General features: G+C 38.2%; 1 protein-coding gene and 1 non-coding gene across 2 annotated transcripts in view; one reads left to right on the forward strand and one right to left on the reverse strand.

The window, feature by feature from the left end:
• ADGRG7 (adhesion G protein-coupled receptor G7) overlaps nucleotides 1–14,710 on the reverse strand; it is a 63,120-nt gene extending 48,410 nt beyond the window's left edge. Inside the window, exon 1 of the mRNA XM_040225873.1 lies at nucleotides 14,228–14,710. Within this exon, the coding sequence (XP_040081807.1) occupies nucleotides 14,228–14,342 (115 nt within the window). The 5' untranslated portion in view covers nucleotides 14,343–14,710. The remainder of the gene's footprint in view (nucleotides 1–14,227) is intronic.
• TRNAG-CCC lies at nucleotides 379–451 on the forward strand. The gene has a single exon. It is a non-coding gene; the product is annotated as a tRNA-Gly (tRNA).
• Nucleotides 14,711–14,980: the final 270 nt, after the last annotated feature.

Here is a 14,980-nt window from a genome sequence, read left to right on the forward strand (position 1 = left end):
GGAAAATCCCACATGCTATGGAACAACAAAGCCAGTGGGCTGAGCCCACACTCTAGAGCCCATGCTCAGCAACAAGAGAAGCCACCACAATGAGAAGCCCATGCATCACAACTAGAGAGCAGCCCCAGCTTGCTGCAACTAGAGTGCAACGTGAGTGGTGCTCATGCAGCAACAAAGACCCAGAAAAGCCAAGAAACAAATAAATAAAATTGTATTTCAAAAATATCTAAATAAGTGGAAATATATACCATGTATGTGTGAAATACTCATAGTTGTTCAAGAGTCTATTGTCCTCAAATTGATAAAGCCAAAATCTAAAACAAAAGTACTTTTTTTTGTAGAAATTGACAAACTGATCTCAAGATGTTATGGAGGGCTTCCCTGGTGGTCCAATAGTTAAGACTCTGCACTCCCAATGCAGGGTGCCTGGGTTCGATCCCTAGTCAGGGAACTTAGATCCCACATGTAGCAACTTAGATCCAGTGCAGTCAAATAAAATTTTTTTTAATATTATGGAAATGTAAAAGACCTGGAAAAGCCAAAATAAACAGGGAACTGTACTCAATACTCTGTAATGGCCTATATGGGAAAATAATCTTAAAAAAAAGTGGATATTTGTATGTAATTGATTCACTTGGCTGTATATCTGAAACTAACACAACACTGTAAATCAACTAAATCCAAAAAAATACTAAAACAACAAAAACAAAGAGTTGGATCACTGACATTACTAATTTTATGACTTACTATACAGCTATAGCAATCAAAACATTATGAGATCATCATAAAAACAGCCAAACACACCACCGAAACAGAATAAACAGTTTAAAAATAGATAAAATATATGTAGTCGGTTGATTCTTTGAAAAGATTCCAAGGCAATTCGGTTGGAAAAGGAAAAACGTTTCAAGAAATAGTGCTAGACTAACTGGATAATATACCACACTCAAAACACAATGTCAGGGCTTCCCTGGTGGCTTGGTGGTAAACAATTCGCCTGCCAATGCAGGACACACAAGTTCCATCCCTGATCCAGGAAGATCCCACATGCTGCAGAGCAGCTAATAAGCCCATGCACCACAGCTACTGAGCTTGTGGGGGCCACAACGATTGAAGCGTGCGAGCTCTAGAACCTGTGCTTTATGAGAGAAGCTACCATAATGTGAAGCCCACATTATGGCACCACAACTAGAGAGCAGCCCCAGCTCACTGCAACTACAGAAAAGCCTGAACAGCAATGAAGATCCAGTGCAGCTGAAAATAAATAAAAATTAATAGTTTTTAAAAAACACAATACAAGATGGACCTGAGACACAAAAGCTAAAACTACAAAGCTTCACTGAGAAAATAGGAGATGAATATCTTTACAACTTTAGGACAAAGATTTTTATTTAAAGAGGACATAAAAAGCACTGAACATAAAAGAAAAAAATATTGATAGACTGTACTTAAAATACTGCTCATCAAAACACACCATTAAGATAGTAAAAATAGAAGTTACAAACTGGGAGAAAATATTTGCAGTACTTTTCTGTCAAAGAAAGTGTTGCTATAACTATAAATTAGGACTGTAAATTATAGACAGTACACATTATTAGTAACACAAACAACCCACTTTTTAAAATGGGTAAAAGGCTCGAATACATACTTCATAAAAGAAGATATATGGAAGGGCACTAATCACATGAAAGTGATCGGCATATTAGTCATCAGAGAAATGCAAATTAAAACCGCAGGGAAATATCATCTCACACCCAACTAGAATGGCTAAAATTACAAAAGGATGATGCCAAATGTTGTTAAGGCTGCAAAACAACTGGAACTCTAGCAAACTGCTGCTAAGAACATAAAGCTAAATAAAGATACACATACAATATGATGAGAAATTCCATGCCTACATAAATATGCAAAATAAAGGAAACATATGTCCACAAAGAGACTAGAATGTTTCTAATACCTGCAGCAAAGGCAATCAATCGTATGCCACCTTTAGGACTGAAGCAGTCACTCCTCCAGCTTTGAGTAAGTAAGTAACTAAAGTGTTGGTCACTCAGTCGTGCCCTGCTCTTTGGGGCCCCATGGACTGCAGCCCACCAGGCTCCTTTGTCCATGAGATTTTCCAGGCAAGGACACTGGAGTGGGTTGTCATTTCCTTCATCCAGGGGATGTTCCCAACCTAGGGATCGAACCCAGGTCTCCTGCACTGCAGGCAGATTCTTTACCAAATGAGCTACCTTCCGCTTTGTGGGATGTTGGCAACTAAGAAAACAGCTGAATCCTTTTCTAGGAATTGCCCTCACCTGAAGAGAATCAGCTCATACAAGAGCCTTGTGACACATACCATGACTAGTCAATGCTAGGGAATAAAGTCTCATTCCCCAGCCTCAATGCCTCAAAGAGTATTTTCCAAAGACAGCTGTCCTACATAATCCATCTCATTCACTCTTGTAGCGATGACGCTTCTCCATCGAGAAGCAGGTTTATGGGCTCTCCTTGGATCCAGACAGTGGGAGAAATGTGCTGTGTGACTTCCAGATGGGATCATAAAAGGTGGTTTGGCCTCCACCTAGCTCCTTCTCACTCAGAGGGAGATGCTTTAGAAGCCTTGAGCCTATAGGAGACGTGTAAGAAGCCTGGCTACTCTGAAGCCTCCATGCTGGAGATAGCAAGCGGGGAACTACACAGAGACAGGGAAGCTGGAGGATCTTCAGCTGTTTCAACTTTCTGAGTCTTCCTAGCCTAGGCACTGCACATGGGTGAAGAAGCACTTAGGTGACCCCAGCTCCAGCCACCATCTGAGGGCAACTTTATGAGACATCCTAGTCCAGAACTACACAGGCAGGCTGCTTCCAAATTCTGAATTCTGATAGATAATAAATAATTGTGGCTTTAAGCCACTAGGTTTCGGGGTGATTTCTTCTGCAGCAAGATAGCTAATACACAGAGGGCAACTCTGAAGGGCCAGCCCAACTTCAGCTGTGTTGCAGTTCAGTTTCTTCTTTCACACAATCCTGCCTGTCATTCCTCATGAGTACTGATTCCTACAACACCTGTTGAAAATTTTAACATAGTAAAGCTAAAACCTTCAACTCAGAATTTGTTTCCCAGGGAACCCAATCTCAGAAGTTTGCAGGTTTTTAAAATTTTTTTTTATTTTTTGGCCACACTGTGGCTTGCAGGATTTTAGTTGCCTGACCAAGAATCAAACCAAGCCCCATGCAATCCTAACCACCAGACTGCCAGGAAAATCATTCAGACGTTTTATTTATTGTAGTCAAAAGGAAAAAAAAATAAAAAGGAAATCACCATCAACAGCAGACTGAATAAATGAATTATAGTATATCCATACAATAGACTATTAATTGTTTAGTAATAAAATGACATACAACATCAAGGAATCTTAAAAACATGTTAACAAGAGTATTCAGACATAAAAGAGTAAATTTTATATGGTTCTTTTTATGAAGTTCAAGGATAACAACTAATCTATGGCGATACAATCAGAACAGTGTTTGCCTAAAGGGTGGGAAGTAGAGGTGGGAAGACTGACTGGCAAGGAACACCTACAGATACCATAAATAGAAAACACAGCCTAACATAAAACCTCACACTAAAGGCAGTTCAATTTCTTTTACCTAATACATCATGTCTGATTCTCAACTAAAAACTACAGGGCATGCTGATAGGCAAAAAATGACTAAAGGGACAAGCCAACCATCAGAACCAGATTTATAGACAGCAGAGATTCTGGAATTATCAGACCAGGAATTAAGGATAACTATGATTAATATACTAAGAGCTTTAACTAAAAAATGGACAATCTTTAAGAACAAGGAGGTAATATAAGCAGATAATGGAAATTCTAAGCAAGAATTGAAATGCTGTAATCAAAAAACACTAACAGAAATGAAGAATTCCTTTGCTGGGTTCATCAGTAAACTGATAAGAATCAGTGAGCTTGAAGAATTCAGTAGAAGCTTCCCAAACTAAAAAGAGAAAAAAAAAAAAAAACTGTGAAAAACAGAATATCTAAGAAGTGTGGGACAACAGGTAAAACATATATATAATGGAAATAGGAGAAGGAGCGGTGTGGTTTAGACACTAAGTCGTGTCTGACTTTGCAACCCCATGGACTGTAGCCTGCCAGGCTGCTCCGTCCATGGGATTCTCCAGGCAAGAGTGCTGGAGTGGGTTGCCATTTCCTTCTCCAGGGAAATCTTCCCAACCCAAGAATCAAACCCAGGTCTCCTGCATTGCAAACAGATTCTTTACCGACTGAGCTATGAGGGAAGCCCAACAGAAGGGGAGGAAAGGGCAAAAAGAACTGAAAAGACATTTTAAGTTTTGCTGGCTGAGACTATTCCAAAATAAATGACAGACACGAAATCACAGAATCAGCAATCTCAGAGTCAGAGAACACACTAACTCAGATAAAAGTTAAAAATAAAACAAAACCCTATACTTAGGCATCTCTATTCAAACAGCAAAAAGTCAAAGACAAAAAGATCATTTCAGAAGTCAAAAGGGAGAAAAATACCTATCAAGCAACAAGTATAAAAGTTATACTGGAACTCTCCTCTGGAAATCATGCAAGCAAAAAAGTGTAGAGTTAAATATTTAGTGCTGAATGAAAACAACAAAGTATTCTGCATCCAAATAATTATCCTTTAAAAGTAAAGAAGAAAGACATTCTCAGACAGAAACATTTAGGGAGTTTGTCACCAGAAGACTTGCCTTGCAAGAAATGTTAAAGGAAATTTCTTCAGAAAGAAGGAAATGATACAGGTCTGAAACTCAGATCTACATAAGAAGATAATTAGAGAAGGAATAAATGAAGGTAAAATAAGTCTTTCAGTTTTTTTATTCTTTATTGATCTGGTAACAGTTTGTTCAAAATAATAATAGTAATGATACATTAGATGATTAAAGCTTATGGATAAATGAAATGAATGACAAGAAATGTTATAAAGAAAGAGAATGAGGAATTGGGAAGATCTGCTATAAGGTGCTGGCATTACCCATGGGACTATATATTATTACTAGAAAGTGAATTTAGATTAATCGTAAATGTATACTGCAAAGTTTAGGATGCTCCTAGGCATTCACCCAAATAAGTGTAAACTTGCCCCCACAGAAAAAGCTGCACCTGAATGTTTATAACAGTGGTATATATAATCACCTAAAACTGGAAGCAAACTAGATGACCTTCATGAATAGATTAAAAAAAAACACACACACCTGTAGAATATCCATACAATGGCATATTATTCAGCCATAAAAAGAAATGATCTATGAAGCCCACAAAAGATATGGAGGAATCTTAAATATATTTAGCTAAGTGAAAGGAGCCAGTCTACATACAGTATGATTCCAAATATATCACTCTGGAAAAGGAAAACTATAGAGACAATAAAGAAATCAGGGGTTGGGGAAGGAAGGGTAGGATGAATAGGTGAAGTGAACTGGAATTTCAGGGCAGTCAACTATTCTGTATGATCCTGTAACAGTGACTATATGTCATTATGTATTTGTCAAAATCCATAGAACACTACAACAGGAAGAGTGAAGCATAATGTAACCTATATGTTAATAATCCTGTGTCAACATTGGCTTGTCTATTTTAACAAAAGCAACACATCAGAGTAAGACATTAATCAGGGAAACTATAGAGAGGGAGGGGTGATGAGAGAGAGAGACAGCAAATGGGAATTCTCTGCACTCTCTGCTGAATTTTTCTGTAAACCTAAAAGTGCTCTAAAAACCACTACAGTATTGTAATCAGCCTCCAATTAAAATAAATAAATTAAAAATTAAAAATTTTTAAATAGTCAATTAGTTTTTTTTAAGAGATATGGATTTTGATCTCAACCAGCTTACAATCTAGCAAGAGAAATTTAACTGTAATTGTTGTGTGACAAACTTCTCTGTGTAACCAAGGAAATGTGAAAATCTTTTTAAATTATAAAATATTTAAAATATGCAAGGTACAGAAAATAACAAGACATCTCTAGCTACCATATCCTGGTTTAAAAGAGTAATTTTCTCTCAGATTTGCTTCAGACATTAGGGCTTCCCTGATAGCTCAGTTGATAAAGAATCTGCAATGCAGGAGACCCTGGTTCAATTCCTGGGTCGGGAAGATCCTCTAGAGAAGGGATAGGCTTCCCTCTTCAGTATTCTTGGACTTCCCTGTGGCTCAGCTGGTAAAGAATCTGCCTGCACTGTGGGAGGCCTCGGTTTGATCCCCGGGTTGGGAAGATCCCCTGGAGAAGGGAAAGGTTACCCACTCCAGTATTCTGGCCCGGAGAATTCCATAGACTGTGTGTGAGCAATGAAACTTTACAGAAAGAGCTGAAATCCTTTGAATTCCTTTATATTAATATTTCTTCACCCCTCACCTACATATAATACTATTCTGAAATTATCTTCCCCGTCAGGTTACATTATAAATATATCTAATGTAGTATTTGCATGTAATTTCTTAATTTAAAAAAAAACCTAATAACTTTTAATGGTTACAGTTCTATTCTTGTTTTGTCTCTTCATTTTGGAGTAAATTTTGGTCATTTACATTTCTTTAAGAAAACTGCCACTTGACCAAAGTGTCCTACCAAAGTAGGATAAGGTTTTCCATGGTATTTGATTATGAGTTTCCTCACTAGTTTCTGTGTTGTTTTTTTTTTTTCCAAATAATTGTCTTATTTTGATATATATTTTCTTAGGTAATATTTCAGAGTTGAAATATAAAAACACTTAACCCCATCCACAAATATACACAAGTAATAATTTCTACTCATTTTAGCAACTATGAATCTATAGTCTTATTTTTCCCCCGTTTTCTATAGCTTGCTCTTACACTTAATGAATGTCAAGAATCTTTTCGTGTGGTTCAGAGAACTTCCACGTCTTCCTTACAGCTGCATTATATTCTATTCTCTGATTGTGCCCTGACTTACCTAACCCCTTATCGATGGCACTTTTGCTGTTTTCACTTGTTGCTTCAAAATTGCATTCTACACATTTTACTTCACCCGTTGTACAAATCCATTTGTGGAATAAATTTCCAGACATGAAATTTCTGAGCCAAAGGGTACACATTCACATCTTGACAGTTATTACCATCTCCCCACAGGGGTGGTACTAATTTGTGTTTTCGCCAGCAACACAACGCCATGCAAGGTCTGGGACAAGTTACAGTGAAGACCTACCTACCATTTATACAAAAGTAAAAGGAAAACTCTATTCTAGTGCCATGATAAACATACCTTCGTAAGGACCTGAAAATGCAGGTCTGAATTTAGAAACCGTGGGTTCCTCGGAGCCCTTCCTCAAAAGGGCAGTGGCTGGCAGCTGCCCCTTCTTGCCTTATGTCCGTCCTGCCCCACATTCAGGCGGCCTTGAGCTCACACAGGCAGACGCTCCAGGCCACACTGCAACCTCTTCTCACACCACACTGTGAACAGCCTCCCCTCACAGTCAGGGAAGCCGGGGCAGCATGGTTGGCCCCAGACTGCATGACGAGAAAGGGAAGCACAGTCCCAGAAGCAGGGCCGGGCTTCCGAGGTCCCGGAAGCTGACGAGGCGTGCAAGGGTTAGAACTGGTCTTAAGGAATCTCGCTGGAAATATACCTTTTTTTTTTTTTTTAAATTCATCTTTCCGGAAAACTAGCTTCTGGTTTTGTTGATCTCCGCTCTTGTTTCTTTGATTTCCATTCTATTAATTTGTTCTTATTTTCATTACTCCCCAACATAGTTTTAGAATTTACTCTTTTTTTAACTTCTAAAGTTAGAATGCTTATTATTTCACTGTCTTGATTTTTAATATATATCTAAAGCTATGTCATTCTAACTGCATTTTTATTTTATTGGAATATAATTGCTTTACAATGTTGTTTCTGCTGTAGATCAATGTGAATCAGCTGTATATACACATACATTCCCCTCCATTTTGAGGCTCCTGTCCCTCTAGGTCACCACAGACCACCAAGCCCAGCTCCAAGCTCCGTGTGTTATGCAGCAGCTTCCCACTAGCTATTTTACACATGGTAGTATATATGTCAATGCTACTCTCTCAATTTGTCCCACCCTCTCCTACATCTTCTCTGTCTTCATCAGTTCAATTCAGTTCAGTTGCTCAGTTGTGTTCAACTTTTTGTGACCCCATGGACTGCAGCCAGGCCTCCATGTCCATCACCAACTCCCTGAGTTTACTCAAACTCATGTCCATTGAGTCGGTGATGCCATCCAACCATCTCATCCTCTGTCATTCCCTTCTCCTCCTGCCCTCAATTTTTCCCGGCATCAGGGTCTTTTTAAATGAGTCAGCTCTTCAAAGTATTAGAGTTTCAGCTTCAACATCAGTCCCTCCAATGAACACCCAGGACTGATCTCCTTTAGGATGGACTGGTTGGACCTCCTTGCAGTCCAAGGGACTCTCAAGAGTCTTCTCCAACACCACAGTTCAAAAGCATCAATTCTTCTGCACTCAGCTTTCTTTATAGTCCAACTCTCATATCCATACATGACTACTGGAAAAACCATAGCCTTGACTAGACAGACCTTTGTTGGCAAAGTAATGTTTCTGCTTTTTAATATGTTGTCCAGGTTGGTCATAACTTTCCTTCCAAGGAGTAAGCGTCTTTTAATTTGTGTTCTATAGTCTGCCTCTCTATTTTCACCCTGTTAACAGGTTCATCTATACCATCTTTCTAGATTGCTCACATATTAATTAATATTTAATGTTTGATTCCAACTATATTTTTAGCTGTGCACACAGTTGTTATAGAGAATGCCTCCACTGAATTTTTGAGTATTTTGTAATTTTCATTTGATTTCTTCTTTGAATTATTTAAAACAGTTTTTTCAACATTTATTTGAATTTTCTTGGTTAGTTTATATGTTACCTTCTAATTGTATTGCACTGTAGTTACAAAACATAATCTATGAGATTGATTCTTTGGTACTCAGTAAGACTTTCTTCTGAAAATAATAAGTTGACATTTTTTTCTGACAATTCAAATATGTAAATCTACTGTCCAGTTTGTTAGATATAGTTTTCAAATTTATGAACCTTTATTCATTTTCTCTGCTTGGTCTATCAGTTTCTAACAGGAAAGTATTACTTTCAACCAACCCAATTGTAAATTTTTCTGAATAAGCTTGCCTTTTTTGTTTTATATATTATGAGTCTGTGTTATTTGATATAGTCACAGGGTTGGGCTTCCCAGGTGGCTCAGCAGTAAAGAATCCACCTGCAATGCAGGAGACATAGGTTTGACCCCTGGTCCAGGAAAGTCCCATATACTACCGGGCAACTAAGCCCATGTGCCACAATTATTGAGATTGTGCTCTAGAGCCCAGGACCCATAACTACTGAGTCCAGGAGCTGCATCTACTGAAACCTACATCCCTAGAGCCCGCGCTCCACAAAAAGATAAGGCACTGCACTGAGAAACCCAAGCACTGCAGCTAGAGAAAAGCCCACCCAGCAATGGAGACCCTGCACAGCCAAAAACAAAATAAGTACAATTATTAAATTAAAAGACTACTACTTAATAGTAGTGTTTTTCTTTTATCATTTTCTTTTATAACTCCAGTGAGATAATAATATTTCCATACATTCTTTTAAATTGTGATAAGTAATACTTCCAGAAATTCTAGCCCTATTTTTAATACCTTTAGTGCACATCATGAAAAATTAAATACTGGACATATGTGACACTCACATTTCATGCTGCTTGAAAACGTAGCAAAAAATACTTAAAATTCCAAATGGAAAATATGGATTCAATTTCTTCTCCTAAACTAGACAAAATTAGAATCTGTTTTGAAAAGTCTAGTTTGATTAAGTAGAGGAATAAAAATATCTTTTATTAGTCAAAGAAATTCCATCAGGAAACTAGTGTCTAGCTCAGAGTCTTTAGGGATTTAAAAATCCAGGGATCTGTCATTTGTCCCAGACCAGGAATTTGAAATATTTGGGTGAAGATAAAGTTTATTCTTAAATGAGAGGACAATGTTTATGAAAGCTTACTCCACAGTAGGGGAAAAAAAACTAAAAAACTTAATAATATACGAAAAGTATAGCCTTTAAGATGAAATTTGTTCAACATTAACTGCTTGGTTACATATTCCAATAAACTAGTTAAATGATTGAATAAAAATTTCCCCTATGGTCTAGTGAAGTATTAATATTGAAAAAAAAGTGCAGGGAGATATGGCAGTTCCTAGAACTGTTTCTGTTTCTATTTGAGCTAGTCAGTTGAAATTTATGATTAAACTTACTGCAGCTCCAGCTTGATAAGCTGAGTTTCAATCCAAAGGTCCAAACTAGATCAAGGGCATCTATTCAAGGTACATATCTGGGAGTGGAGAAAACTGCACTAAATTATCTAAAAATACACACATGAAAAATTTGAGTGCCTACAGTGTACTAGATACCATCTTTACCTTGTAAATGTATTAACTAATCCTCATAACAGCCCTATAAGGTGGGGTTTATATGTTTATTATATTTATAATACAGTTAATAGAATGGAGGTACAGAAATGTTGAAACTTGCTCCAGTTTACTTAGTAAGAACCAGGTAGTCTGGCTGCACAACTTTTTTTCCCCTATTCATGTAATTTTTCGACAACTATTATGTACATACTCTTAGTCACCATGTTAAACAACAGATGTTCTTCAATAATATGTGTGATCAAAAATCCATGGGTGGGGTTAAATTCAGAATTCAAAAATCAAGGAAAAATTCACTAAACCAAGGTTCTGGTCTCTTAAGTTTATAAAGTGTCTTGTAAAATGGGATCAGCTTCCCTGATAGCTCAGTTGGTAAAGAATCCACCTGCAATGCAGGAGACCCCGGTTCGATTCCTGGGTTGGGAAGATCTCCTGGAGAAGGGAAAGGCTACCCACTCCAGTATTCTGGCCTAGAGAATTCCATGGACAGTCCATGGGGTCGCAAAGAGTCGGACATGACTGAGCCACTTTCACTTTCACTTTCAACCCTGATGTTAAAACAATGCATGCCCATCAGCCAATTATGTAAGAAAATTTCTTCCTCAAAAAATCCCTTCCCTTTCATAGGAATTATTTTCTTGATTTAAAAAGCGATTATATGAGGAAGAAAGAAGGGAGATTGGAAACGGAGCAGAACAGAGGTATACAACAGCAGGATTAAAACTAAATGAAAGTATAGCTGCCTAAAAGCCAATTTCCTCCATACGGACTTTTTTTTTTTTAACCCCAAAATGGAGTCTTTCCTCTAGAAACCGTCACCTGAGTTTGATTTACTATCAAGTTTGCCTCTTGAGCAAATATGTACTTGAGTGAAATGAAAGCCAGGGCTTTCTAGGTGGCTCAGTGGTAAAGAATCCACCTGCCAAGCAGGAGACTTGGGTTTGATCCTGGGACTGGGAAAATCCTCTGGAGAAGGAGATGGCTACCTACTCCAGTATTCTTCCCGGGGAAATTCCATGGACAGAGGAGCCTGGTGGGTTACAGTCCATGTGGTTGAAAAAGAGTTGGATATGACTTAGCAACTAAATAACAACAGCGAAATGAAAGCCAAGTATCTTTAACATGGATATTAAAAAAAACTCCCTCAAAGATACTTGTCAGAATTAAATGAGAGAAGGTATGTGAAGTTTTTAGCATACTACAGTAAAAAATTTTAACTGTAAGTTTTATAATAGTGAAATACATACATTAAAGTTTATTCTATAACCAAGCAACAGCAACTCCTAATTGAAATTTACTTACAGCAGAATTTAAATTTTTTTCTACTTTTTCACACAGAGGCTATTACTTTTTCATGAAAAATAAAAATGAGAGAGACATAATTGCTTAAACATTATATTAAACATAAACCATGGAAACATATTCTGTTTATACTGAAAATAAATTTTGAATGTGATAAAATTAATTTACCCCAAATGCTATGTATATGTTTATTTTGTCTAGGGAAGACATTAATAGTTTTCATCAGTTTCTCAGAGATATCCAAGACGCTCCCCTTAAAAAAATAAGTTTAAAAACAATTCATCTTGGGATTTCCCTGGTGGTCCAGTGATTAAGAATCCACCTTCCAATGCAGGATACATTGGTTCAATCCCTGGCCGGGGAAGTAAGATCCCACATGCTGCAGGGTAACTAAGCCTGCACATCACAATGACGACCCAGTGCAGCCAAAAATTTAAAATAACAAAAACAACAATTCATCTCTATACCCAGTAAAGGGACAAAAGGGAGAGCATTCGATACTTCCATAAGATGGAATGGGACAGGATAGAAAGAGGTGGCAGAGAAGTGGAGAGGAAAGGAGTGAAGTGGAGGAACCAGAACTTCCTAACTGAAGCAATGTCCAACTATCATGTACAAGGCAAAACAATAACAGCAAACGGTACCAGTATTTTGATCTTTCTTTTTAGATAATAACCCCCTTCTTTTCCACTGGGTTTACCCAAAACTGAGGGATGGCCCTTACATAAAAAGCCATCTCATTTCCTAGAGCAAGGTAATGTTTGTCTTTTCTGAAGAGCTGGTATGCTTTTATTGTTAAACATGGGTTCTCTGTTACTTGGATCTATGTTACTTATTATTATGCACTTTTGGCTTAGTCCTCAGGAAACACAGGGATATGTTTTGTATTTGTTTTTAGCAACTCGTTTGATTTTCATTTACTTTCTATCCTCAGTCTTGTCCTCTTCCTTGTAGTGTTTTTGTCCTTTGGTCCTTGTTTAATGGGTCTATTGTGGTCTTCATAAGTTACCACAAATTTCCCTTTAAAAGTAGATATCTTATTAAGGAAGAAAAGAAGGGAAGGAGGAAGGAAGGGAGGTGGGAGGGAAGGAAGGGAGGCAGTTCTTAAAAGTATGTCCTTTAGATAAGGTCTTATAAATTTCGTAGCCTTAATAGGATAAAACCTGCAGTGCACATTTTTTTTAAAACTTCAAATTATTTTACAAACCTTAAATAAACAAAAACAAATTTTCATCAAGTTTGAATTTTACTGGTTTTGTTCTTGCTTGTTCTTTAAACCCTACCAATACTGTGTTCTCTAAATACGGTCTTTGGGGGAGAGACGCCAGGTCTATTCTCAGTTATCACTCCATAAGCAGCCAGCATTCATGACTCCTTTTGCTCTTAACAGTGGATCTTTGCAGGTACGCCCTGTGTTCCTGTTGGGTCCCCGAACCTTCTCCCTGAAATCTTCTGTCCTCACCCACCGTTTCATTAGAAACTATCTCTGTCTCTCTATCTCTTTTTAAATAAAAGGGAATGCTCAGAACATCCAGCTTTGAATCCCTTTATGGAAAGGGACTAGCATTAGGATTATGGAAAGTCTCTGTTATGAGGTTCTAGGGCTTTCCTTTAACATCATTCTTTGCTTAACACTGCTGCCCTTTACCTCCCTTTCTCAGGGTCAGCTCTACCATGTAACAGGTGACTAACAAATGGCTATTGACTAAACAGGAAAATTGTTTTCTAAATAATCTTAATTTTTAAGTAGCTTTCAACACCTGAAAAGTGAGAAGTTTGTGTGAAAAACATGGTCATTTTATTTACAGTCTTAGTGAGAACATTCCTAAACTTTCTTCTTGAAATGAACTTCCATTCTGCATATGTTTAATTATGTGTGTATGTGTGTGTCCAAAACTATTTTTCTTCCTTGAAAGAAAATGAAAGTGAAAAGTCACTCAGTCATGTCTGACTCTTTGCAACCCCATGGACTGTAGCCACTAGGCTCTTCTGTTCAGTGAATCCTCCAGGCAATTCTACTGGAGTGAGTAGCCATTCCCTTCTCCAGGGGATCATTCCCAGGGATCGAACCCAGGTCACCCGCCTTGCAGGCAGATTCTTTACCAGCTGAGCTAGCAGGGAAGTTTGTTAAGCTTGGATTTAGCTTAACAAACCTAAACATGTGCTACTAATGATCTTAATTATTACTCTGCTATTCATTTAATCAGGTGTTAAAGGAGCACGAAGAGGCCAATTCAACTGTGTTGTTCATCACCTTGCACACTTACACACACACACACATGCACTCACATATTCATGTATATACAACCATATGCTGGCCATAAATTGACCCTTGTCTTTTGTATTTCACAAATGGCAGGCAGCCTCAGCCTAGACATGGCACTTTCTAGTACTGGTACGTCAGGTGGCAGCAGAGAGGCTCAATGCCTTCTCTTGCTCTGAGTTAAAAACAGCAGGACAACATTACCTCTCTGGATCCTGATCACAAGCCTCCAGATGCCCAGTCCCAAAACAACGGCAGTCAGCAGCCCACACACAACGGCCACCAGCACCCGGAGGTTACAGGCATGGCTGGAAGCCATGGGGAGTCCAAACCACAAACCAACGTCTGGGCGAAAGACAACTGGCTCCTTTTCTTCTTCAGCCAAGAACTTTAATCAAAAACTCTTCTAAAAAAACCACAATTCCTTCTCTCAGGGTTCTGTTAGTCAGATATCCTCAATTTTCTTTTTGGATTTTTGAGGTTAATCAGGCAGGAAGCAGTTCGAATCACCTAATAAAAGGAACACAGTCTGCTTGCTATTTCCTCATCCTTCACTGAATGGGATCATGCAAAAAATGATTGGTGTTATGAGGAAGAAAGATAACTCAGGGCTATAAAGGAGAAAGGGAGGGGATAGCTAACAGAGTCAAAGTGCAAATGTCCTGACAAGCAAAAAGTAGGGAAGGAAAAAAAAAAAAAGAAAAAACCAAAAACCTAAAAGTCAGGAAGGCAGTGGACCTGGAGGGTCACCTATAGCTTAGCTTTCTCTTTTTTTGTTAGGAGTCTCTAGCAGAGGTGGAGAAGGCAATGGCACCCCACTCCAGTACTCTTGCCTGGAAAATCCCATGGACGGAGGAGCCTGGTAGGCTGCAGTCCATGGGGTCGCGAAGAGTCGGACACAACTGAGCGACTTCCCTTTCACTTTTCACTTTCATGCATTGGAGAAGGAAATGGCCA

This window comes from Oryx dammah, unplaced genomic scaffold, assembly GCF_014754425.2.
Source record: "Oryx dammah isolate SB20612 unplaced genomic scaffold, SCBI_Odam_1.1 HiC_scaffold_2, whole genome shotgun sequence".
NCBI lineage: Eukaryota > Metazoa > Chordata > Mammalia > Artiodactyla > Bovidae > Oryx > Oryx dammah.